At 41.7% G+C, this 23,710-nt stretch overlaps 2 protein-coding genes across 2 annotated transcripts in view; one reads left to right on the plus strand and one right to left on the minus strand.

Moving 5' to 3' along the window:
* dmgdh (dimethylglycine dehydrogenase) overlaps positions 1 to 12,866 on the minus strand; it is a 184,340-nt gene extending 171,474 nt beyond the window's left edge. The window contains exon 1 of the mRNA XM_048592254.1: positions 12,469 to 12,866. The gene's annotated coding sequence lies outside the window, so the exon portion shown is untranslated. The remainder of the gene's footprint in view (positions 1 to 12,468) is intronic.
* A 122-nt stretch (positions 12,867 to 12,988) lies between these two features.
* Positions 12,989 to 23,417, plus strand: LOC125481901 (junction-mediating and -regulatory protein-like). The gene is made up of 2 exons (XM_048593847.1): positions 12,989 to 14,529; positions 23,136 to 23,417. Exons 1-2 carry the CDS (start codon positions 13,624 to 13,626, stop codon positions 23,415 to 23,417), a joined length of 1,188 nt encoding a protein of 395 aa, XP_048449804.1. The 5' UTR covers positions 12,989 to 13,623.
* The last annotated feature ends 293 nt before the right edge of the window (positions 23,418 to 23,710 follow it).

A 23,710-nucleotide genomic window follows, 5' to 3' on the forward strand; every position in this document is an offset into this window, starting at 1 on the left:
CAGCAGGTCTGGCAACATCTGTGGAGGAGAAAACAGAGTTAACGTTTCGGGTCCAGTGAGGAAGTTCTGAGGAAGGGTCACTGGACCCAAAACGTTAACTCTGTTTTCTCCTCCACAGATGTTGCCAGACCTGCTGAGCTTTTCCAGCAACTTTGTTTTTGTAAGCTTCTTCACTGTCCACTGCACTACCAATTTTGGTGCCATCTGCAAACTTACTAACCAATCCTCCTACATTCACTCCAAATCATTTATATAAATGACATAAAGCAGTGACCCAATCCTTGTGGCACATCAATGGTCACAGGCCTTCAGTCCGAAAAACAACCCTCCACCATCATCCTCTGTTACACACCTTCAAGCTAATTTGATATCCAAATGGTTAGCTCTCCCTGGATTCCAGGTGATCTAATCTTGCTAACCAGTTTACCATGCAGAACCTTGTCAAATGCCTTACTTAAGGCAATATAGACAACATCTACTGCCCTGCCTTCACCAATCTTCTTTGTCACTTCTTCAAAAAACTCAGTCAAGTTAGTGAGACGATTTCCCACACACACAAAACCATGTTGACAATTCCTAATCAGTTCTTGCCTTTCCAAATACATGCAGATCCTATTTCTCAGAATCCTCTCCAATAAACTGATGTCAGGCTCAGTGGTCTATAGGTTCCTGGCCTTTCCTTACCACCATTCTTAAACAATGACACCATATTAGCCACCCTCCAGTCTTCTGGTACCTCACCCATGGCTACTGGAAATATCTCAGCAAGGGACCCAACAATCACTTCCCTAGCTTCCCACAAATTTCTGGGATACACCTGATTAGGTCCTGGGAAGATATCCACCTTTATGCATTGTAAGATGTCCAGCACCTCCTCCTTTGTAAAACGGGCACTTTTCAAGATGTCACTATTTCTTTCTCCAAGTTCTCCAGCTTCCATATCCTTCTTCACATTAAATACCGATGCAAAATACTCATTTAGTATCTCACCCATCTCTTGCAATTCCACATAGACAGCCTTGTTGATCTTTAAGAGGTCCTATTCTCTCCCTAGTTACTCTTTTGTCCTTAATGTATTTGTAGAATCTTTCTGGATTCTCCTTAACCCTATTTTCCAAAACTATTTCATGGTCCCTTTTTGCCTTCCTTATTTCCTTCTTGAGTATACTCCCACTTCCCTTATACTCAAGGGATTCACTTGATCCTAGATGTTTATACTTGCCAAATGCCTCCTTCTTTTTCTTGACCACAGCCTCAATTTCTTTACTCAACCAGCATTCCCTACACCTACCAGCCTTGCTCTTCACACTAACAGGAATATTCTGCCTCTGGACTCTCATTGTCTTATTTCTGAAGGCCTCCCACTTTCCAACCATTCCTTTACCTGGGAGTAGCTTCTCGCAATCAACTTTCGAAAGTTCTCACCTACTACCATCAAAACTGGCCTTACTCCGATTAAGAACTTCAACTTTTAGATCAGGTCTATCCTTTTCCATAACTATTTTAAAACAAATAGAATTATGATCACTAGCCCCAAGAGTGTGCCCCCACTGACACCTCAGTCACTTGCCCTGCCTTATTTCCCAAGAGAAGGTAAATTTTTGCTCCTTCTCCAGTAGGTACATCCACATACTGAAGATGAAAATGTTCTTGTACACACTTAACAAATTCCTCTCCATCCAAGCCCTTAACACTATGGCAATCCCAGTCTATGTTTGAAAAGTTAAAATCCCCTACCACATTGACCCTATCATTCTTACAGATATCCGAGATCTCCTTACAAATTTGCTTCTCAATTTCCTGCTGACTATTGAGAGGCCCACAGTACAATCCCAATATGTGATCATCCCTTTCTTATTTCTCAGTTCCAACCAAATAACTTCACTGCACATACTCTCAGGAATATCCTCCCTAAGTACAGCCGTAATGTTATCCCTAACCAAAAATGCCACTCCCCCTCCTCTTATGCCCCCCTTTCAATCCCTCCTACAGGATCTATACCCTGCACCATTAAGCTGCCAGTCCTGCCCTTCCCTGAACCACGTTTCTGTAATCGCTATGATATCCCAGTGCCATGCTCCCAATCATGCCCAGAGTTCATCGCCTTATCTGTACTGGGGGAGACAACGGCCTAGTGGAGTTACTGCTAGACTGTTAATCCAGAGATCCAGATAATGTTCTGGGAACCTGGGTTTGAATCCCACCACGGCAGATGGTGGAATTTGAATTTAATAAATATCTGGAATTGAGAGTCTAGTGATGACTGTGAATCCATTGCTGATTGTTGGAAAGACCCATCTGGTTCACTAACGTCCTTTAGGGAAGAAAACTGCCATCCTTACCTGGTCTGGCCTACATGTGACTCCAGACCCAGAGCAATGTGGTTGACTCTGAACTGCCTCGGGGCAATTAGGGATGGGTAATAAATGCTGTCTAGCCAGTGACACCCTTATCCCGTGAATGAATAAAGGATGTACTTATCCAAATGTCTCTAAATGTTGTAGCTCTGGCAGTTCATTCCACACATGAACCACTCTGTGTAAAAAGAAGTTGCTCCTCATGTCTTTTTTAAATCTTTCTCCTTTCACCTTGAAAAAATCCCCCACCCTAGGGAAAAGACACCTTCCCTTCACTCTATCCATGCTGCTTGTATTTTATAAACCTCTATAAGATCACCCCTCAAACTCCTCCACTCCAGTGAAAAAAGTCTCAGCCTACCCAGCCTCTCCCCATAACTCAAACCTTCCAGTCCCGGCAACATCCTGGTAAACCTTTTCTGAACCCACTTCAGCTTAATAATATCCTTCCTAACTGGACAATACTACCCGAAAGGGTCTCATCAACATCCTGTACAACCTTAACCTGCTGTCCCAACTCCTATACTCAAAAGTCTGAACAATGAAGGCAGGTGTTCTAAATGCTTTCTTAACTACCCTGTCTACATGCGATGCAATACCTTGCAGGCAGGGAGGATAACAGTCCATAATTATCAGAATGTTTGCATGCTTCACACAAAAATGTAATCATCCCATAACAATAGTACAGCCAGCATCATCAAGTTAGCTAAGTAGTTAATAACTGCAGTCTGATGTTAACCTAAATGAGTAAACGTGAAAATATGATGGCCTGGTGCCAGTCAGTTTTGTTGTAATGTGCTGTCAGAATATGATTGGCTCTTCCTTCACACTTCCTTAAAAATTCTTGTTATGATTGGATGAGGAGAAGTAGAATGTCTCCTTACTTTTCCCACTCCTTAGTTGACTAGCATTTTTTAAAAATAAAGGGTAGGATTGCCAAACCAGTGAGTGTTTAACTGTTTATATGCTGTGACGTTAAAAGACACAATCAGACATGTGTTCACTGAAGTTTTTGGAAAGAGTATTGTTTGATGATATGAAACTTAAATATTGCTAAAAAGGAACCCAAAGTCAAAGCTCCTTGTTCTGCACGCATCAGGACTGGAATATTAAGCTGGAAGTGCTGCCTGGGTTCTTTACAATCTGATCAAAATGAATATAAGAAGACATGTGTGCTGTGATGCAAAACAAATTTTTTACCTGGCAGGGGAGAACTGTGAACCAGAAGGTGGTTATCCCAGGATGAGTCTGAGCTGAGAACCTTCATCATCAGAAGATCCTGTGATCTTCACTGGTTTGTAATTGTGAGCAGAACTTGGAGGATCATTGATTGAGCTGAGCTGAAATTGGTGGATTTCAATCTGGCTTCAGCCTAATGCTAATTCAGTGACCAGCCAACCAAAGCTATGGCCTCTGCTCGTGCCCACACCCAAGGCCGGGGATCCACATTACAGTCAGAGTGACTGTGAAAAACATGAGGAAGGATTGAATCAACCAGACCTTCTTTATGAGGAGAGTCCTCCTGGATTGCTGTGGATTCCAAGCAGCAAATATTGTCTGTCTGCAGAATTTCCCCAGTGGGGGCTACTTCGATGTGACCTTCAGAAGCAATGTGAGTGTCTCCTGAAGTTATTTGAGGGTCCCTTCTCCGTCCCATTTGCAGCATCATTGTTTGTTCTCCCTGCACAGAGGTGCAGGGTTGCTACAATCCATAGTACAACCCCTATGTCCCGGCAGCAGATGGAAAGGTACGTGCAGCTAGGAGGCAGCACCGACGTAGTGGACCACTTTAGAACCTGGACTAGCAAGTGACCAGCTCCATGACGCAGGAACGTGTGCTCTACAGACTGTTCCCCAGAATGCACACCGATACAAACATTGATTGTGCCTGGACGACCATCAATTTAATGAAAGATGCTCTTCAATCTGCCTGAAACTTGTTGGTCTTCCAGAACAAAGAGTTTACCTCAACCGAGTGTTGCAGACTGGCTCATTCCAAGTCCAGGATTACGTGCTGTTGGATGCACTAAAGCTTGGGACAGTTGCCACCATGGTGCAGTAGTGAAAGACCACCATTTAAGGTCTTTCTGCCCAATTTAAATAGGTGTCCGTTCAGTTATCGGACACATCGGTGCCTCAAATGCATGTAAATATAATCTTGCACAAGTAAGAGATGCCTTTGATTTGTTTGTTGGATAGAGTCAAACTCCAATGTTTGTTTGTTCGTCCATGTGCTGCTGCAGAGAACTGAACTGTTTTAGTGACTACATATGTATATAAAGTTATTTTTATGAATAAAGTATATTTTTGCTGTAAAAGAACAAAGCAAATTTATTTGCTTAATCTAATTTAAATATATGCAAACTAATGAATGAATTTATTTGTTTAAACTACTTTAGACGTATTCAACAAGTGAGTCTCACTGTCTTCTGCCCATTGGGGACTCCTCGGTGACAGTTGGCACTTAGAGGTCTTTGACCCCAGTCCGATAGTGAGGGATCACCCATGGTGAAAGGACCCCCAGAGCTGGTTAAAGTCTCCAAATTAATACTATTCTGAATCTGATAAGTGCTTTATTGCCATTCCAGAGGACTTGTCAAAGCATTCTTCTGTATTCGATGGTCACAGACAAATCCAGGTATCACTGCAAAATAGCCTGTTCCCAAGTCAAGGCAAGGTCATTACAGACACCTTCCAGCCAAAGCAGGCTGCTCTTACACTGAGATAACAAGGTGTAGAGCTGGATGAACACAACAGGCCAAGCAGCATCAGAGGAGCAGGAAAGCTGACGTTTCGGGCCTAGACCCTTCTTCAGAAATGGGGGAGGGGAAGGGGAGATGTTTCAGGCCTAGACCCTTCTTCAGAAATAGGGGAGGGGACACTGAGCCTGTTTTTCATGTATTTTCCTTCAATTACTTATTGCCATGTCCAAGTAACTCTTAACAATTAACCCTTAATGATCTCTTATAGATGTCATTTTTGAGCCTAACACTACAGGACACAAGAAGCCAAACTTTGAGAGGGAACAACAATTGATACAGCATGTGAATAGGGTGGTAATCCGTTGTACCACAATTAGACTATGGTTCTTCATATGTTGTACAAATTATTATTCCCTGTCCAAGTTTCATTTCTTGCATCAAGTCCTAATAAGTGCAAGATGAAAAGAGATTTGTATTTATTGGACATAACATAATCTAAATAATAGAATACAAATGTTCCACATTGATGCACACACAAATGCTTAGGTTCTCACATAAAATGATCCCTTAATCTATCCTTCCGCTTTGTAAACATTTTTTTCTATAATTCTTGTTAAGTACAGAAAATCTGGTCTGTGCTTTCTGTCATCCTGGATCTGAAAATCAGGTAAGATAAGGAATGTTTGGAATAAAGAAGAATGAAAGATAATGCAATTGAAACATACAAGATTCTTAGAGAACTTGACAGGGTGGGTGCAGAACAGTTGTTTCTCCTGTGTAAGTGTCTAGGACCCAAGGGCATAATCTTAGAATAAGGGGCTGCGCGTTTAAGTTGGAGACGAGGTAGAATTTCTTCTCTCAGAAGGTAGAGAATCTGTGGAATTCTTTACTGCAAATGGCTGTTGAGGCTGGGTCATTTAGTGTATTCAAGGCTGAAAAAGACAGATTATTAATCAGTAAGGCAATCGAGGGTTATGGGGAAAAGCAGAAAATTGATTCTGAGGATTATCACATCAGCCATGACCTCATTGAATGGAGAAGCAGACTCAATGGGCTGAATAGGGGAGTATGCTGGTTCAGCGGTTAGCAATGCTACTTCACAGCACCAGGGATCTGGGTTCAATTCCAGCCTCTAGTGACTGTCTGTGTGGAGGTTGCATGTTCTCCCCATGCCTGTGTGTGTTTCCACTGGGTGATTCAATTTCCTCCCATAGTCCAAAGATGTGTCGTTTAGGTGGATTAGCCATGGTAAATGCAGGGATAGGATAAGAGATTGGGTATAGACCTGATAGGCCAAATGGTCTCTTTCTGCACAGGAGGATTTTTATGAATAACCTACTTCTGCTCCTAGGTCTTATGGTGATATTCTTAGAGAAATGCAATTGCATAAGATTTTGCTTAGCTGAGAAATAATTTATGGAAATTGAAAGCAATGAATTTACAGACTGACCAGTACTACTTTTCCAGGATATGTATGCAGATAAGTACATTGACAAGTTGGTGGAATAGGCAGATCGGTAGCAGATGATGGTCAATGCAGGGAATGTAAGCTGATGCACTTTGGTAGGAAGAACATTGAAAGACAATATAAAAATAGGGGGTACAATACTAAAGGGTGGGGGGGAGGGGTGTGGTGGAGCAAAGGGACCTGGGTGTATATGTGCACAGACTGTTATAGGTGGCAGAACAGTAGAGAGAGCAGTGCTCTCAGCTTTATTAATAGGGGCATAGATGACAAGAACAAAGAAGTGATGTTGAACTTGTAAAAGACACTTGTTAGACTTCAGGTACAGTATTTTGCACAGTTATGGGTACCACATTTTAGAAAAGATGTGACTGCACTGGAGACAGTGCAGAAGCAATTTACAAGAACGGTTCCAGGAATGAGAAACTTCAATTATAAGGATAAATTGAAGAACTTGGCATTGTTTCCCTTGGAGTGAAGGAAGAGAGATGTTTTGATAGAGGTTTTCAAAATCATGAGCAGCTGGACATAGTAGATAGGGAGAAGCTGTTCCTGCTTGTAAAAATAAAAAGAATGAGAAGGCATAGATTTAAAGTGATTTTCAAATGAGGCAAGGGTAATGTAAGAATAAATTTTTTCACAAAGCAACCAGTGAGTAGTTAGGGTATGGAATGCACTGTCTGGAAATGTGATAGAGGCAGATTCAATTGAGGCATTCAAGAGGATATTGGGTGATCATTTGAATATAAGATGTGAGCATTGATATGGGGAAAGGGCAGGAGACTGGCACTAGATAATAAAATTGATAAAGGCACAATAGGCTGAATGGCCTCCTTCTACACCATGACAATTCTGTAATTCTGTGATCCTGCTTCCGAATATATGGGGGAATTTTGCAAACAAAATCTGTTCAGAGGAAAGTGCTAGAAATACATAAAATAACACAATGCATATCACAAACAATGAATTTTGGCTATCTCTTTGCAAACCCTAAAAATTTTAATATCTGATCAGCAGCATATCATCATTCTAGTCTCTTTCAGACCTCAGTGACATAACCATATCAATTTAGTTAACAGTGAATGAGGAATGTGTTAATTTTTTTGATTAGTTCAGTTAAGTCTGCATTTCACAGAATTAGAGAGTATTGTTGGTGTGCTGAAGGACGCTTTTAGGTCCATTATGTCTGTGCCAGCTCTCCAAATGAGCATTTCACTTCATGCCATTCTCTGTCTTCTCCATGTAACCTTGCAAATTGTTCCTTTTCAAATAACTATTTAATTACCCTTTGATGACTGTGATTGATCCTACCACCACCACACTCACTGGCAGTTATCGCAAACCTCAAACACTTCTGTGAAAAAAGATTCCTCATATCACTTTTTCTTCATTTATCAATTACTTTAAAGGAATGCCCTCTTGTTCTCAATCCTTTTGTGAGTGGGAACATTTCCCCTCGCCCAACTATTCTATCCAAATTCATAATTTTGAATACTTCTACCAGATAGCCTCCCAGGATCACAGATATCTCCATGGTGTTCGACGTTCCATGGGCAGTTGCTCTCGCCGCATCCTGAGATCCACACTCAGTGCCATGCAGCGTCATGTGCACACTCTCAACCTTTCTCTCCAACAGCATTGCAACACACTGGCTCAGGGCTGCACCACTCTGCAGTTCCACTTCATCCTCTGGCTCATTCGACGTGCTAACAAGAAACATTTTCTTTTCCTTTCAGGCATCAAGGCCCACAAGACGCAACAACTCAAAAATACCCATGGCCCTCTGGAACCTTTCTCTCCTCACTTTCCCTCTGACTCTATCCCCTCCCCAAACCCCCCCCACCTCCTGTCGGGTATTCATCATCCCTCCTAACCTTCCGCTCTCCGATGCTGAACGCTCCGTACTCAGCAAAGGCCTCAGCTTTATTCTTCTGTGTCCCCACCTTAATGAATTTCGGGCACAACATGATGTCAAACTCTTCTTTCGCCGTCTTCGCCTCTGTGCTCATTTCTTTGGACAAGAGTCCTCTCCCCGTCCCACAGACCCCTTTGCCCAACTCCAACATTCTCCCTCCACCTGGACCCCTCCCTCCGGCCTTTTACCTGCACTCGATCTGTTCTTTGAGAACTGTCGATGTGACATTAGTCACCTCAATTTCGCTGCCCCTCTCACCAAATCCAACCTATCTCCCTCCGAACTGACCGCACTCCGTGCACTCAGATCTAACCCTCACTTTGTTACTAAGCCTGCCGATAAGGGTGGTGCTGTTGTAGTCTGGCGTACTGACCTCTACATTGCAGAGGCTAAGCGCCAACTCTCAGATACCTCCTCCTAATTTCCCCTGGACCATGACCCCACCATGGCACATCAGGCCATTGTATCCACTACGGTAACTGATCTCATTTCATCCGGTGATCTCCACCCTCTGCTTCCAAGCTAATAGTCCCCCAACCCCGCACAGCTCGTTTCTACCTCCTGCCATAAATCCACAAACAGGACTGTCTGGGCAGACCCATTTTTCCAGCCTGCTTCTGCCCCATAGAACTCATCTCTTCCTACCTTGATTCAATTTTCTCCCTCCTGGTCCTATCCCTGCCCACGTACATCCATGATTCCTCTGACGTCTTACGCCGGTTTCAAAACTTCCAGTTTACCGGTTCCAGCCACCTCCTCTTTATCATGGATGTGCAATTCCTTTACACATCCATTCCCCACCAGGAGGGTCTTAGGGCTCTCCGCTTCTTACTGGAGCAAAGACCTGAACCATCCCCACCCTCTTCCGCTTGGCTGAGCTTGTCCTCACCCTCACCAACTTCTCTTTCAACTCCTCTCATTTTCTTCAGGTAAGAGGGGTTGCCATGAGTACCCACATGGGCCTTAGTTATGCCAGTCTCTTCATTAGGTACTTGGAACATTCCTTGTTCCAGTCCTATTCTGGCCCCCACCCACAACTCTTTCTCCAATACATTGATGATATCATCGGTGCTGCTTCCCTCTCTCGTCTGGAATTGGTAAACTTCATCAATTTTGCCTCCAATTTCCACCCTGCCCTCACGTTCACCTGGTCTATCTCTAACTCCTCCCTGCCCTTCCTCGACACTTCTGTTTCCATTTCTGGGTATAGACTGGCCACCAATATCCATTACAAACCCACTGAATCCCACAGCTACCTGGACTATACATCCTCACACCCCACTTTCTGTAAAGACTCCATTCCATTCTCTCAGTTTCTCCATCTCCGTCGCATATGCTCAGATGAGGCCAACTTCGACAAGGGAGCCTCCGAAATGTCCACCTTCTTTCTCACCCGAGGATTCCCCAGCTCCGTTGTCAACAGGGCCCTCAACCAGGTCCAACCCATCTCCCTCACTTCCGCCCTCACCCCTTCTCTACCCTCCCGCAACAGCGAAAGGGTTCCCCTTATCGTCACCTACCATCCCACCAGCATCCACATCCAGAAGATCATCAGACACCGTTTCTGCCACCTCCAGCAAGATGCCACCACCAGACACATATTCCCCTCTCCTCCCTTGTCCGCAGGGACCGTTCCCTCCAGGACACCCTGGTCCACACTCCCTTCACCCCCAACACCTCCTCACAGCCCTACGGCACCTTCCTCTGTAACTGGCAAAGACGCAACACCTGCCCCTTTACCTCCTCTCTCCCCAGTATCCAAGGGCCCAAATATACCTTTCAGGTGAAGCAACATTTTACCTGCACTTCCGAGAATCTAGTCTACTGCATTCGCTGCTCACAATGTGGTCTCCTCTACATTGGGGAAACGAAGCGTAGACTTGGTGACCGCTTCGCAGTTCATCTACATTCTGCTCACAAAAAAGACCCTGAACTACCTGTTGCCTGCTACTTCAACACACCAGCCTGCTCCCTGGCCAACATCTCCGTCTCTGGCTTGCTGCAGTGTTCTAGCGAAGCCCAACGCAAGCTGGAAGAACAACACCTCATTTTCCGCTTGGGGACCCTACAGTCCTCCAGACTCAATATTGATTTCAATAATTTTAGGGCCTAAACTCTCCCATATCCCAGCCCCCTATCCCACACACCAGGCCTTGTTACCACATCACCTGCCATCACACACCCCCTGTTGTTAATCACTAACAGTTCCCATAAACAACTATTCACCCTCCCAGCCTGATCGTTAGCAACTCCTTTGTCTGTCCAACTGTCTTTCTCCCTCTTTGGGCTCTATGCTATTGTTTACTCCCTACCCTACCCACCTCCCCATTTTCTGCATATTAACTGACGTTTTCCCAGCCACCACCAGTACTGAGGAAGGGTCACCGGACCCGAAACATTAAATCTTGTTTTTTCCTTCACAGATGCTGCCAGACCTGCTGAGCTTCTCCAGCAACTTTGTTATTTTTTCCTGATTTACAGCATCTGTAGTTCTTTCGATTTTTGCTAGCCTTTCATCCTTCTCTTCTAGGCAGCACAGCAGCTCAGTGGTTAGCACTGTCACCTCATAGCCCCAGGGTCATGAGTTTGATTCCAGCCTTGGGCAAATGTCTGTGTGTTTGCACATTCTCCCTGTAACTGTGCAGGTTTCCTCCCACTGTCCAAAGGTGTGCAGGTTAGGTGGATTGACCATGCTAAATTGCATATAGTGTCCAGGATATGCAGGCTGGGTTGGTTAGCCATGGGAATTACAGGGATGGGGTGGGTCTGGGTGGAATGCTCCTCTTTGGAGGGTTGGTGTAGACTTGATGGGCTGAATGGCTTGCTTCCACACTGTAGGGATTCTACTTTTTCTAAGGAACATTTACTGCAAAGTCAAACTCTTACTACTTAGGTCAAACTCCTAAATTGGCAGTTCTCAGATTGAAGAATTTAGTTCCAATCTCAAGAAGCTTAAATAGAAAAACAGAAACCACATTAGAAAAAAAGCACTAGTCTTTCAGCACACTGCCACTTCCTGATGCAATGCCCTAAATATAATTTCAAATCCTTGTTCAGATTATGATTCTTGTGTATCTTGCCCACCATGAATACAACTTGTCATAATTTTGGCCTTCAATATACTGAGCTGTATACATTTAAGATCCAGCAATTGAACAAGTTGTTCACTTCTCATGACTAAAAATAGACTGGTCAATCAGAAGATAACAATTTTCAGCAAAAGTTTGAAGTCAATTTTTTTAAGAAAACGCCAATTCAGCCCAGCTCAAGAAACTGAACCTAAGAAAAATCGACTTTGTTAAAATCTGGCAAAGAAACAGGGTGCCCAGTTACAAACACTGATGATATGAAGTTTATTACACTTGAACTTCCTTACTGTCCTGTTTTAACACCAACACCTTGATAACTTGTTATGATCTCTCTACCTTAATTAGTTTGTACAGTCTGGATTACTTGTTACTTTGATTAGACCCTCAGCATGTGACTCACACCTATCATGTTATTCCAGCAGTTTGATTTGTCCCCAGCATCACCTTATTTTAAAATTTTTATAATTATCTCTCTGCCTCAATTAATTGGATTATAGGTCATTCCATTCACTTACTGTGGACACACAGCATCTAACACTTTTGATCACCTGCAGAGATTTATTATTCGACATTCCACTCAGCCATTTGTATGATCTTTTGATCTCTCTGCCTACAAATTCTGTGCCTGTTTGCTTTTCCTCACTTCACCTTACAAAGGGCAGCGCATCAAAAGCTTGGGATTTCGAATCAACCTGTTGGACTATAACCCTGGTGTCTGACTTCTGACCTTGAACAGAAGACAGTCAAAACCCATTTGTACAGGTGGTGGATTTTCTGGCTGGATTATTTCAGTCAGTTCTGGTTTAGGACTAGAAGAAGAAAACCCAAATATCTGCACAGCAAAATAGTAATAAAAATAACTCTCTTCAAAATCAGGAGACTATTACCTCTGCCTTAAGATTACAAGTTTATGGTGCCACAGCAGTTCATTTTCTCTTACCGTTTTAAAAATAATACGCACATCTGTTTCTCCTACCAAAGTAGATAACCTCACGTTTCCACGTTACGTTCTGTAGTGTTCCACATTACGGTGTGAAGAACTGGACTTGAAACGTTAACTCTGCTTTCTCTGCACAAATGTTACTAGACCTGCGGAGTTTCTCGAACAACTTCTGTTTAAGCTCTGTCCTGATCTTGCCTGTTCACTAAGTCTGTCCAAATCCATCTGTAGTTGCCTCACATTCCCACTTAAATTTTTGCACCGTCCACAAATGTGGACATGGGAACTTTTGCATCCACCCAATTTCATACACACATTCCCTATCTCCATCGTCGCAATGCATGAGATCAGATCCGAACAGTGGACGCTGTTCATGCCGAGGCCATCGGATGGATAACCGTTGCTGCGCGCGTCCCGTTGTACACGCGGCGCCCTCTCGTTCACGAGTTGGCGTGCGCGCGTCCGAATGTATGCGCTACGTCACGCGTGTATGTGTTAGGGGTGGGGGAGGGAGAGACTGGAAAGTGAGCAACATTATAGTTTGGGGGGTGAACGGTTTTTGTGACGCAACCTGCTGTCCTCCCTACACCCCTTTTACCCCGGGCGCCATTCACAAGTCGCCCGCGAGGCTGTAGGAAGTCAGGCGCGAGGAGAAGGAGGGGGAATCTGCAATCGAACGGCGCGAGCGGCAACGTTCCATTGGCGGCGCGAGGTTGCCGGGGTTGTACGTCGTCGCGAGCGTTGCCGCGTCCGTTTGTAAACAGATGCTGACACGTGATGTGAGGAGTCCGCATTGTCTCGGAGATCTTTCTGGAGAAGCGACAGAAGGAAGAGGAGGAGGAGGATAGGGAGAGTCGGGGAGAAGAATTAAGGAGTTCGTGTCGAGCCCGAGCCGAAGGGGGACGAGATCTAAGGCTACTTTCAGCAGCAGTTATTAGCAACCGGCGACCGCCCGCGGGTCTGGATGGTGGGACAGTTGCGGCTGAGGGGGCAGGCGGCGGTGGAGGAGGAGGAGGAGGAATGGTGTGAGCCAAGATGGCTGGTCCAGCTCTGAACTTGTAACGGATGGTGTGGCCGCAATTGTCTCCTGGCGTGGGGAGATATTCTCCTTATTTTCCAGCGTCCCTTATCTTGGGTGGGCAGAGCGTGTAGACGATGTCATTCGCCGTGGAAGACAACTTGGAGTCGGACTGGGTGGCTGTGAGACCCCACGCCTTCGACGAGAAGGAAAAACACAAGTTTGTTTTCATCGTGGCTTGGAACGAAGTGGAAGGAAAGTTTGCCATAACCTGCCACAACAGGACTGTCCAGAGGAAGAGGATTGGAGCGAGGGACCAGCGATTAAGGCGGGAGGTAGAGGAAGATGAGGAGGGGGCCCAGAAATCCCAGGGATTCCAGGCCGGGAGCTCAGTTCGATGGGATGCTGGGGTCCAGAGTCCGGCCCGGAGTGGAGAGCCTGGTTTCAGAAGTCCAGCCCGAGGACGGACCAGCATCAAGAGCCCAACAGCAAGGGAAATCGGAGTAAGGAGGCCACCTCAAGAAGAACCGGGGCTCTCTGCGGTTCCTTTGGGCGATACAAGATCGATGGATTGCCTTGTAAGTGAGGCAGATATTTCAGGCCCGGTTCAGGATACTGTTCATCTCCAAGATTCTGCCAAGGCAGCCGATAGGGATCAGGACCAAGAGAAGGATATTGTGATACCCGATGATTGTAGCTGGGCTGGTCTGTTCTCCTTCCAGGATTTGAGATCCATTCATCAGCAACTTTGTGCCGTGAATTCGGAGTTAGAACCTTGTTTGCCAGTATTTCCTGAAGAACCCTCAGGGATGTGGTCAGTGCTCTTCGGTGCATCTGAAGTGATTGATGGAGAGATGGACTCGCTGTGCTTACAACTTCAAGTTTACCTTGGCCATGCTCTGGATGTCTGTGGATGGAAAATTCTTTCTCATCTCCTGTTCACTGAAAACGATAACCCGGATGAATATTATGAGAGCTTGAGTGAGCTGAGGCAGAAAGGATATGAAGAGGTATTGCAGAGAGCCAAAAAGCGGTTGCAGGAGGTGAGACTACTTGATTTCGTATGACAGAATATCGCATTTTATATAATAAAACTTCATTTTATTTAATCTTTTATGTAAAAATTAGTCTTAGTTTCTCAATGTCACCATGTTTGGCTTAATAGTTGGGTTAGTAATAACCATCCAAATGGGTTACAAATGAAATATATATCTTTATATCAATTTGTGCAATTTTCATTTGATGAATCAGTAACTAGGTCGGAAGTAATCTGTTGCTGTTTGCTGTTGTACTTGGAAAGCAAACTACTTTTTTGTCTTCTTTAATATCAGCTATTCGAGTGTCATTTGTGGCTCAGTTGCTAATACTCAAGCCTATGAATTGGGAGCTGTGGATTCATGTTCTATTTCCGGGCATAAACCCAAAAATAGAAGTTGACACTCCAGTTTGGTACTGTGGGAGTGTAAAGTATGCTATAGCTCAGAATAGATGTTTAAATGAGGCGCTCCTTGTCCTCTTGGGTGGATGTAAACACCATCAAGAAGAAAAGCAGGGGAGATTTTCTGGCCAATATTTATACCTTAGACAATATACCAAAAACAAATTATCTGGTCGTTATAATGTTGCTGTTTGTGGGAGCTTGATGGGCACAAAGTGATTACACATTTTTAAAAAGTGCTTTAATGATTATAAAGTACTGTGAAACATGCTGCTGTGAAAGTCACTATATAAATTGAAGTTTTTAAATTTATTTTTAAGGACTAGTTGCCAGTAAAGTGGTGATGGCACTTAAATTTTACAAGTTGATTTGCTTAAGATCCAAGTAATCAAACTATTTGTAGAAATCAATCTTAGTTGTCATCAAACCAGTGTGGACATTTGTGAACCTTTGCATCTCTTTGTTTTAAACTTTTTCTGCCTGCCATCTGTTGATTTACATGATGGAAACGTGATCTGCAACCTTGGTAGGTCAAACTCTTCTACAAACACAACTACATCATTGTAGAATAGCCTGAGACTGGCAGTGACAAGTAAAACCAGCTGTTCTGAACACCCGTGAAATGTGTATTGCCTCAAGTTTTTAACCCTTTTACAGAGGAACGAAAGTGATATGTTAAGTATTATGTGGTGTACTTTGCATTTCAAACTTTCACAAACTGATTTTCAATGAATTGTTTCACTGTCTCATTGATTTACCCTTATAATCAGTAGGGCAGAACATGTCCTGTTGCAGAATTAAGTTTAGTTTTGTACTTATACCATGCAACATAAGAATTTTACAATAAAATAACTTGTAAAATATCCTGTTTTAGACATTATGTTTCCAGAACGCAACATACAATAACTTTATAATTTCAGCAACAAAATCATCACCTCCTTTTGGTAGTGGTGGTATCTATCTCTGTCATCTTGAGGCTGAATTTATGTGGGTTAGTTCAACCATGGTGGCAACTTTTTGATATTAACTGTACTCCTTTTAAAATGGACAAACAGCTGAACATTATTGTTCACCTTTTCCTAACTACCCGTTGAAGGAAAAAAAACTATAGACTTTTACTGATGTTAAACTGCATCCTGCACCAAATTGCAGTACAGTGATGAGTTGATGCATTTAAAAGTTTTTTCTTGCATTAAATGGATCAAATTGATATTTTTAAAAGAAAAATAATGAAGCATAGTTCATATATAGATGTGTCTATCTGCTTTTGTGTCTAGTTGTTTCAAAAGAAATATCTCTGAGTCTTTATATGACTTGATTTATTTTGTTTTTCTGTTTTTGATTCATGCAGGAAAAACAATTCAATTTATGAACATAGATAAGAAATGGGAGTAAGAGTAGGCCTTTTGTCCTCAAGCTTGCTCAGCTGTTCAATAATTTGACTAATTTGATAAACTCAAATCTTCATTTCTACATACCCATTATCACTTCTTTGCCTATTGCCCCTGTCTTAATAAAAATTCAAGGACTGTGCTTCCACCACATTTTCATGAAGTGTGTCAAATCTCCTTGGGCCAAGATTTGGCAGATTTACTGTAATGTGATAAATATGAGGTTATACATTTTAGTTGGAGGAATAGAAAGGTGACTTATTATCTAAATGGAGAGAAACTCCAGAGTGCTTCATTGTAGAGGGATCTGGATGTACCCATGCAAAAATGCAGAAAACTAGTATGAGGGTGAAGCAGATAATACAGAAGGCCACATGGAATTTTGGTATTTATTCTTAAAACAATAGAGTATAAAAGTAGGGAGGTATGGTTGCAACTTCGCAGAGCATTAGTGAGTCAGCACCTGGAGTATTGTGTACAATTTTGGTCACCTTTACCTGAGGATAGATGCAGTTGCATTGGAGGCAGTTCAGATGAAGTTTGCCAAATTGAGTCCAGAGTTAAGGAGTTTGTCTTAATGAGTGAGGTTGAGCAGTTTGGGCCTGTACTCTCTAGAAGTTAGAAGAATGAGAGGAATCCTAATTGAGGTATAAAGGGATTGACAAAGTAGTCTTAGGAAGGATGTTTTCTCATGTGAGGCAATCGAGAACGAGGGTTCATAGTTTTAGGGATAATGGGTAGCAGTTTTAAAACAGAGATGGAAGAAAATTACTTCTCTCAAAGGGTCGTGAATCTGGAGTTTACTATCCCAGAGTGCAGTGAATCCTGAGATATTGAGTAAATTTACGGAAGAGATAAACAGATTTTTATTAGTAATGGGTTAAGAGAATGAGCAGGAAAGTGGACTTGAGGCCAAATTAAGATCAGCCATAATCATGCCAAATGGTGGGACTCAGGGCTGAATTGCCTACTCCTGCATATGTTTTTATAAGTCTCAAGACCCACTAAAAGCTTTCACCAAATTTCAGTTTTAAATGAACAACCACTGATTTTTAAATAGTGACCCCTAGTCTGGATTCTTCCATTGAGGAAATACCCTCTCCATGTCTACCCTGTCAGCAGGGCATGTCTGCTTTTCTGCAGTTAATTCTACTTGTGATACTTCAAAGAATGAGAAGGAAGTTATGAAGCTTTTAAAAATCTTCACATTGTTTTGGTGGTCTTTGCATCCCAGAATGTCATTAAAGCAAATCACTGCTTTTTTTTTGCTACAAATCTGCATCTTTAATACTTGATGTAGTGGCATCTGTATCAAATAGACAAAAAAATAAGTATAATGGTGGTAGCTTTTCAGATAAATGTAACTACAATATAAAAATTAAGAAAAAAAATCTGCCTACACATAGCTCTTACTGTTTAAAAAAATACTTAGTGCATGAACCAAGGTGCTGGCTTTCTGTGCTGTAATTTCTGAGATTCTGAAGCTCTGTTTTTGGATTTATTTAACTAGAATTAATTTAATTCCATGGATGTTTCTTTTTAGTACTAAAGTTAATGCAGTTGAGCAGTGCTTAATCCAAATTTATCTTTGTTAATAATAGCATCTGTCAAATTGAAAAATTGTTGCTTTTATTTTCAGATTTTCAACCTTTCCATTTTTTCAGCATTTGACTATTCTTGCTTTGTTACATAATCTATATGATCAAAATGGTTGACTCGGTGTCTTTTCCTTTACTTGCCACATAATATAAATTTTATTCTTAATGGTCAATGCATGAATAACGCCGTCATTTTAAATTATTAACTTTGTATGCCAGTACAAAATATACCTTTTGCCATCAGCAGTGCTAAGTATATAGAACATTAAAGTTGCCTCTCAGAACAATTTGTTGTGTTCCTATAGTGAACACATGCAAAACGATAGAATTTGTTGAATAAAAACAGAAAGAACTGCGGATGCTGTAAATAAGAAACAAAAACCAAGTTGCTGGAAAAGCTCAGCAGGTCTGGCAGCATCTGTGAAGGAGAAAACAGTGTTAACGTTTCGGTTCCAGTGACCCTTCCTCAGACCTGCTGAGCTTTTCCAGCAACTTGGTTTTTGTTCCTGTGATAGAATTTGTTGAGTGTGGCTGGAAAGGCCAGTATTTATCGCCCATCTATAATTGCCTTTGAAGGTGGTGTTGAGCCTCCTCCTTGAACTGTTATAAGTTAATGCCCCAGGTCCAACCCACTTCGGTTGCTTCATCAATGACCGTGCCGTCATCCTGAATTCAGAAGTGGAGGTGTTTGTTGATGATAATCCAAATGCACCATTTGTGATTCTTTGGATACCGAAGCAGCTTGTGTCCATATGCAGCAAGACCTGGGCAGTGTTTTGGCTTAAGCTGATAAGTAGAAAGTAACACTAAACACAGAGAATGCTGGAGAAACTCAGCAGGTCTAGCAGCAACTGTGGAGAGAGAAACAGTTAACGTTTCAAGTCCGATATGATTCTTCAGAACTGAAAGATGTTAATGAAATGATAATAGTTCCACACAAGTACTAGGCAGTGACCATCTCCAGTAATAGATAATCTAATCCAAACCCTGATAGTCAATGGCTTTACTATCGTTGAATTACAAACTATTTACATCTTTTTACCATTCACCAGAAACTGAATCAGCCATTTAAGTAGTGCGGCCACAAAAGCAAGTTAGTGGCTGGTAGTTCTGTGGCAAGTGGCCACCTGATTCCCCAAAGCCTATCCACCTCTACAAGAAACATCAAGACTGTGATGGAATACTCCGCCTTACTTGGATGAGTGTTTCTCCAACAATACTCAACAAGCTTGACACCATCTAGGGCATAACAACTTGCCTGACAGATATCCCATTCACTGCGACCACAACAGATGTGTGTGGCAGAACTGCACGTTATCTACAAGCTGCACAGCTGCAGCTCACCAGTGCTCCTTAGTAACACTTCCCAAGCTGCAACCTTTCTGACCCAGAAGGACAAATATGTCAGATGCATGGCAATGCCACTTCCTACTAGTTCCCTTTGAAGCCAAAAACCAATCTGATTTTCACTTACATTGTCACTCCTTCACTGTTGGTGGGTCAAAATCCTGGAACTCCTTAATGTAACTCAAGAAATAGATCCAGGAGTAAGCAACTCAGTTCTTCAATCCTGCTCTGCCATTCGATAAGATCATGACCGATTGTCTGCATCATTCCTGTATTCCTTTTTAAAGTAGCAACGTTGGTGTACTAACAACACACGAACTATATTGGTTTAAGGCCACAATCTAGAGCGCAGTTAGAGATCGATGGTGGCCTAGCCTGGAAAGTTCATGTCCCATTAAATAATTAAAATGATCGCTGACTTCTGGGATATCCCTTTCAAACTTAGCTCATGACTACTGAGAGATGCACCACCTATGAAGCAAGAGAGTGGTACAGCAAGCCCACCGTGATCATAGAGTATCTCATCCAGTGAGCCATTGGCATTTTGAAACTGCGCTTTTGGTGCCTCCATAAATCTGGAGGTGCAATTAATACTTTACATTGTGCATGTCCTGTTTGACAGTGGTCTGCCATGAAAAAGCATTGTACAGCAGAAGGATTAGAACTGGAGCATGACAAATGCATTTATCAATTATCATCTGATGACAAGACCACCAGAAGAAGATGAGGAGACAACAGAAATAAAGATGGGAATTCAGTTGCCAGACCATTCATGTGTTTTGCTACCAGTGAGGCCCTAATTGCCATGAGGTTTAGCTTGCGACTCATACTAGATGAATGAAAACTGCAATTTTCCAACCCACTTCCAATTATAGCACCCCCACCCCCAGCAGCACCTCCAGTGGATCCTATTATGTATTGATCATCAATGTGAAATAACTGAATGGGCAGGTTGCCTTTTGGTGCAGTGATGGTGCACATCATTACCTTTTTTTTGCTACCATTTTTTAAAAAAAATGAGATCTGACAACATTTCTTTCAAATACATTTATACTGACTATTAGTTAATTGCTTGCTTTTTAAAAACTGCCCTCCTATCCCACTGCATGGACAGATGCAATCATTAGGAGTAGAATCAGTATGCTGGAGACTGTTCTTTTGTTGGTGGGTTTGGCCTAATATTCCGAGGTCCATTTGCTGCTGCAACTGCTGCAGAAAAGGCCTGTGAATAGGTACATTTTCATTGCTTTTCGTAGAAAGCCTATTTCTTGAATAATCAAGTGATTTGCTAATTGTATCAATAATCATGATCGTATGTGTTAACAGTCAATGCCATTACATTTAATTTATTTGGATTTTGATTGTGAATTTTTCTTAGACTTACCTTTAATCAATTGCCTATTACGTCAATAATGTGAAACTTGTTACATTACAGTCCTGTTAACCAGACTTGTAGTAATAGTAATGAGGTTTCTAGTTCATTCCTAAGAAGAGGCCTATTACTTTACAATTAAGAAAATTATTATATATTTTGAAGTGATGATGGCACAGTGGTCATGTCGCTGGAGAAGTAATCCAGAAGCTAGGCAATAGGATGTGGGTTCAGATCCCAACACATTAAGTGGTAGAATTTGAGTTCAGTTAATAAACATGGAATTTAAAAAAAAGTCTCAGTTTCATTACTATTCCATTACTATTACTATTACTATCATTGATTGTCACAAAAACCCTTTTGTCCACTAATGTCTTTCAGGGAAGGAAATCGGCCATCCTTGCTCAATCTTACCTATGTGTCTGATTCCAGACTCTCAGCAAAATGATTTACTCTTAACCGTCCTCTGAAACGGCTGAGTAAACCGTTCAGTTCAAGGACAACAAATGCTGGCTTTGTCCACCTCCATTTAAGAAAGATTTGATTTTGTCAATTTACCCTTTGCTCAACATTTGGACCCCAAATCCATGGTCTATGATGAAAGCTCCTCACTCAGTTTTCACTTTGCAGTTGCCTAGAGTCTGAAGAGTTGAAAAAGGGTATCACAGTAAAAATGTATATTGAAATCAATGTCTTTTAAAGTTACTTGCAGCCTTACAATTTTTAACTAATGAAGAGTTAAATTATTTTAATAAGCTTTGACATAAGATATAATCTTTATTTGGTTAATCTGAACCCATCATTCTCCCCTTAGCCCTCAATATCCTTTTGAACTACAAATCTACTTGTATCTTAAACACATTAACGATGCTTGGTTCAGTGGTCTTTGGCAATTATTCTGTATGTCTGTTTCTGTTTGACGTACTCCAGTTCGATCAGTATTTTTGGCCTTTGCATGATAGTGCTAGTTCTCCTTCAGTCCGCTAAAATCCTTTTCTTTAGATTAGTGTAGCTGCTGGGAACAAGGTATGACTGATAGCTGTGCTGTAATTTAAGACAGATCTGTAAATGAATGTATAATTCCAAGTGTTTTACATTGTAGTTATTTTAAAAGAATTACATTAAATTGTGTTACCTAATGATCTTAACTTTTAGAAGCAGTTGTATCAAGTGCTTCTAAAAGAGTCTATAGCAAAGGCATTAAAATTTGGGAGCAAGGAGGATGTGCCTATGAAGAGTGAAAATGAGTTGAGGACAGAATATAAAGGATAATGGCGAATGATGTTTCTTGAACTGGGAACACATCCTTGGTATTTTAAAAGAATGTATATTGAAATGGTCTTCGGAATTGAGGAATGAGTATTAAAGTTTGCTGCTGACATCAAATTGTGAACAGGGGATAGGAGAATAGCTGAATTAATCAGTTGTCTAGTGATAACAGTACGTTAAATGTCATAACAAGGTGTGGAGCTGGAGGAACACAGCAGGCCAGGCAGCATCAGAGGAGCAGGAAAGCTGACGTTTCGGGTCGGGACCCTTTTTCCTGTGACGCGGCCTGGCCTGCTGTGTTCCTCCAGCTCCACACCTTGTTACATCAGATTCCAGCATCGGCAGTTCCTACTATCGCGCTAAATGTCATGTTGTTTAAGATTTTATAACAAGGGTTTTGTCTTTAAAGGTGGCTAACTTAGCCTAATAACTTGAGGCCTTCACAAAGCTTTTTACTGCTTATTGCTGAGCTCTATTTTTCCATCCATTTCATCTTTCCATTGGTGTCACTGAAGTAACTGATAATATAACTGGTGCAAAATGTTTCATACATGCAATTTAAACATGGAAGTTAAAACTTGGAAGGAGGTCATTAAACTCAAATAGTATGTGATGATATTTACCCTCTGCATGAGCCATTGGTTCTAATCTTATTTATCTACCCTGTTCCCAAATCTCTTGAACTCTATCCAATAAATCTTGAATTTGCGATTGTTTTTGCTTTAAACTCTAATCCTTAAAGTGTGTTCCATAACTGCTCATTCTTGTGACAAAATTCCTTCTGCTCTTTGATGCAAGTCTCACACATTTAATCTTGTATTTTTGCTTTTTCATTTCTATTATTTGTTTTGTGTGTCTCCTTCATTTCTATCAAGCCTGGTGCTACATCTTGGTTCAGTCACATCTGTCGTTTGTCCTAAATATTCTGCCTTGTGAATCTGGCATTCATAAGAGTTTCTAGTGTCCCCAGTAAAGACTAAAATTACCCACAACAGAAGCCCCTAGTATTTTTTATTTTATGCAAAGTACAGGTTTATACAAAATAGAAGTGTCACATTTTGGGCATTGCATGTTTCACTGCTTGCATTTCTTAGACTGAAATTTATTTTTGAATGTGCTTTATTAATCACCTGAAAGTTTGCCAGAGTCAATGTACAAAACTTAACAACAGTAGAAAAAAATTGAGATTGAGTGAGAAATTCTAATAGTAGATCAAATTCTGATTTGTACATAGCTTTTGGAGAAACACAAGATCACAGAGGTTATGGTAGAATTGCTGGAACTTTACCAGGAGGAAGATGATGCTTATGTTGCTTTATCTGAAGCAACTACAGAACTCTACCAATATCTACTCCAACCGTTTCGAGATATGAGAGAATTGGCTATGCTGCGACGCCAGCAGATAAAGGTAAGATTTTGCAGTTTAACTCTTTCTTGGCATATAAATACAATTCCTCTAAGTACTTCTGTATGTGGAGAAATGAAAGGCACAGCGTATCCCACAAATGAGACCTAATATTGTGCTTTGCACCGACCTGTCTTGAATAAAATCCACTGTGTTGTTCACTGGTTTCCATTTTGTGTTCTGTTCAGAGTATTTATTGAATTACCATAGAAAAAACATTCCAAGTTTTTTTTGTGTGGAGAAAGGGAAAGGACGTTTAACCTTTTGCAGAAAAAGTACAAGCTGTGACTGAACTGCAAGAAGAATTGGGCATTGAAGGTGGGTTTTAAAGGTATAACTTGAGGTTGAAGAACAGAGAAATTTAGTTAATGAATTCCAAAACAGAGTGCAGAGAAAGCTTTGCT

Source organism: Rhincodon typus, chromosome 3 (genome assembly GCF_021869965.1).
Source record: "Rhincodon typus isolate 14 chromosome 3, sRhiTyp1.1, whole genome shotgun sequence".
Classification (NCBI taxonomy): domain Eukaryota; kingdom Metazoa; phylum Chordata; class Chondrichthyes; order Orectolobiformes; family Rhincodontidae; genus Rhincodon; species Rhincodon typus.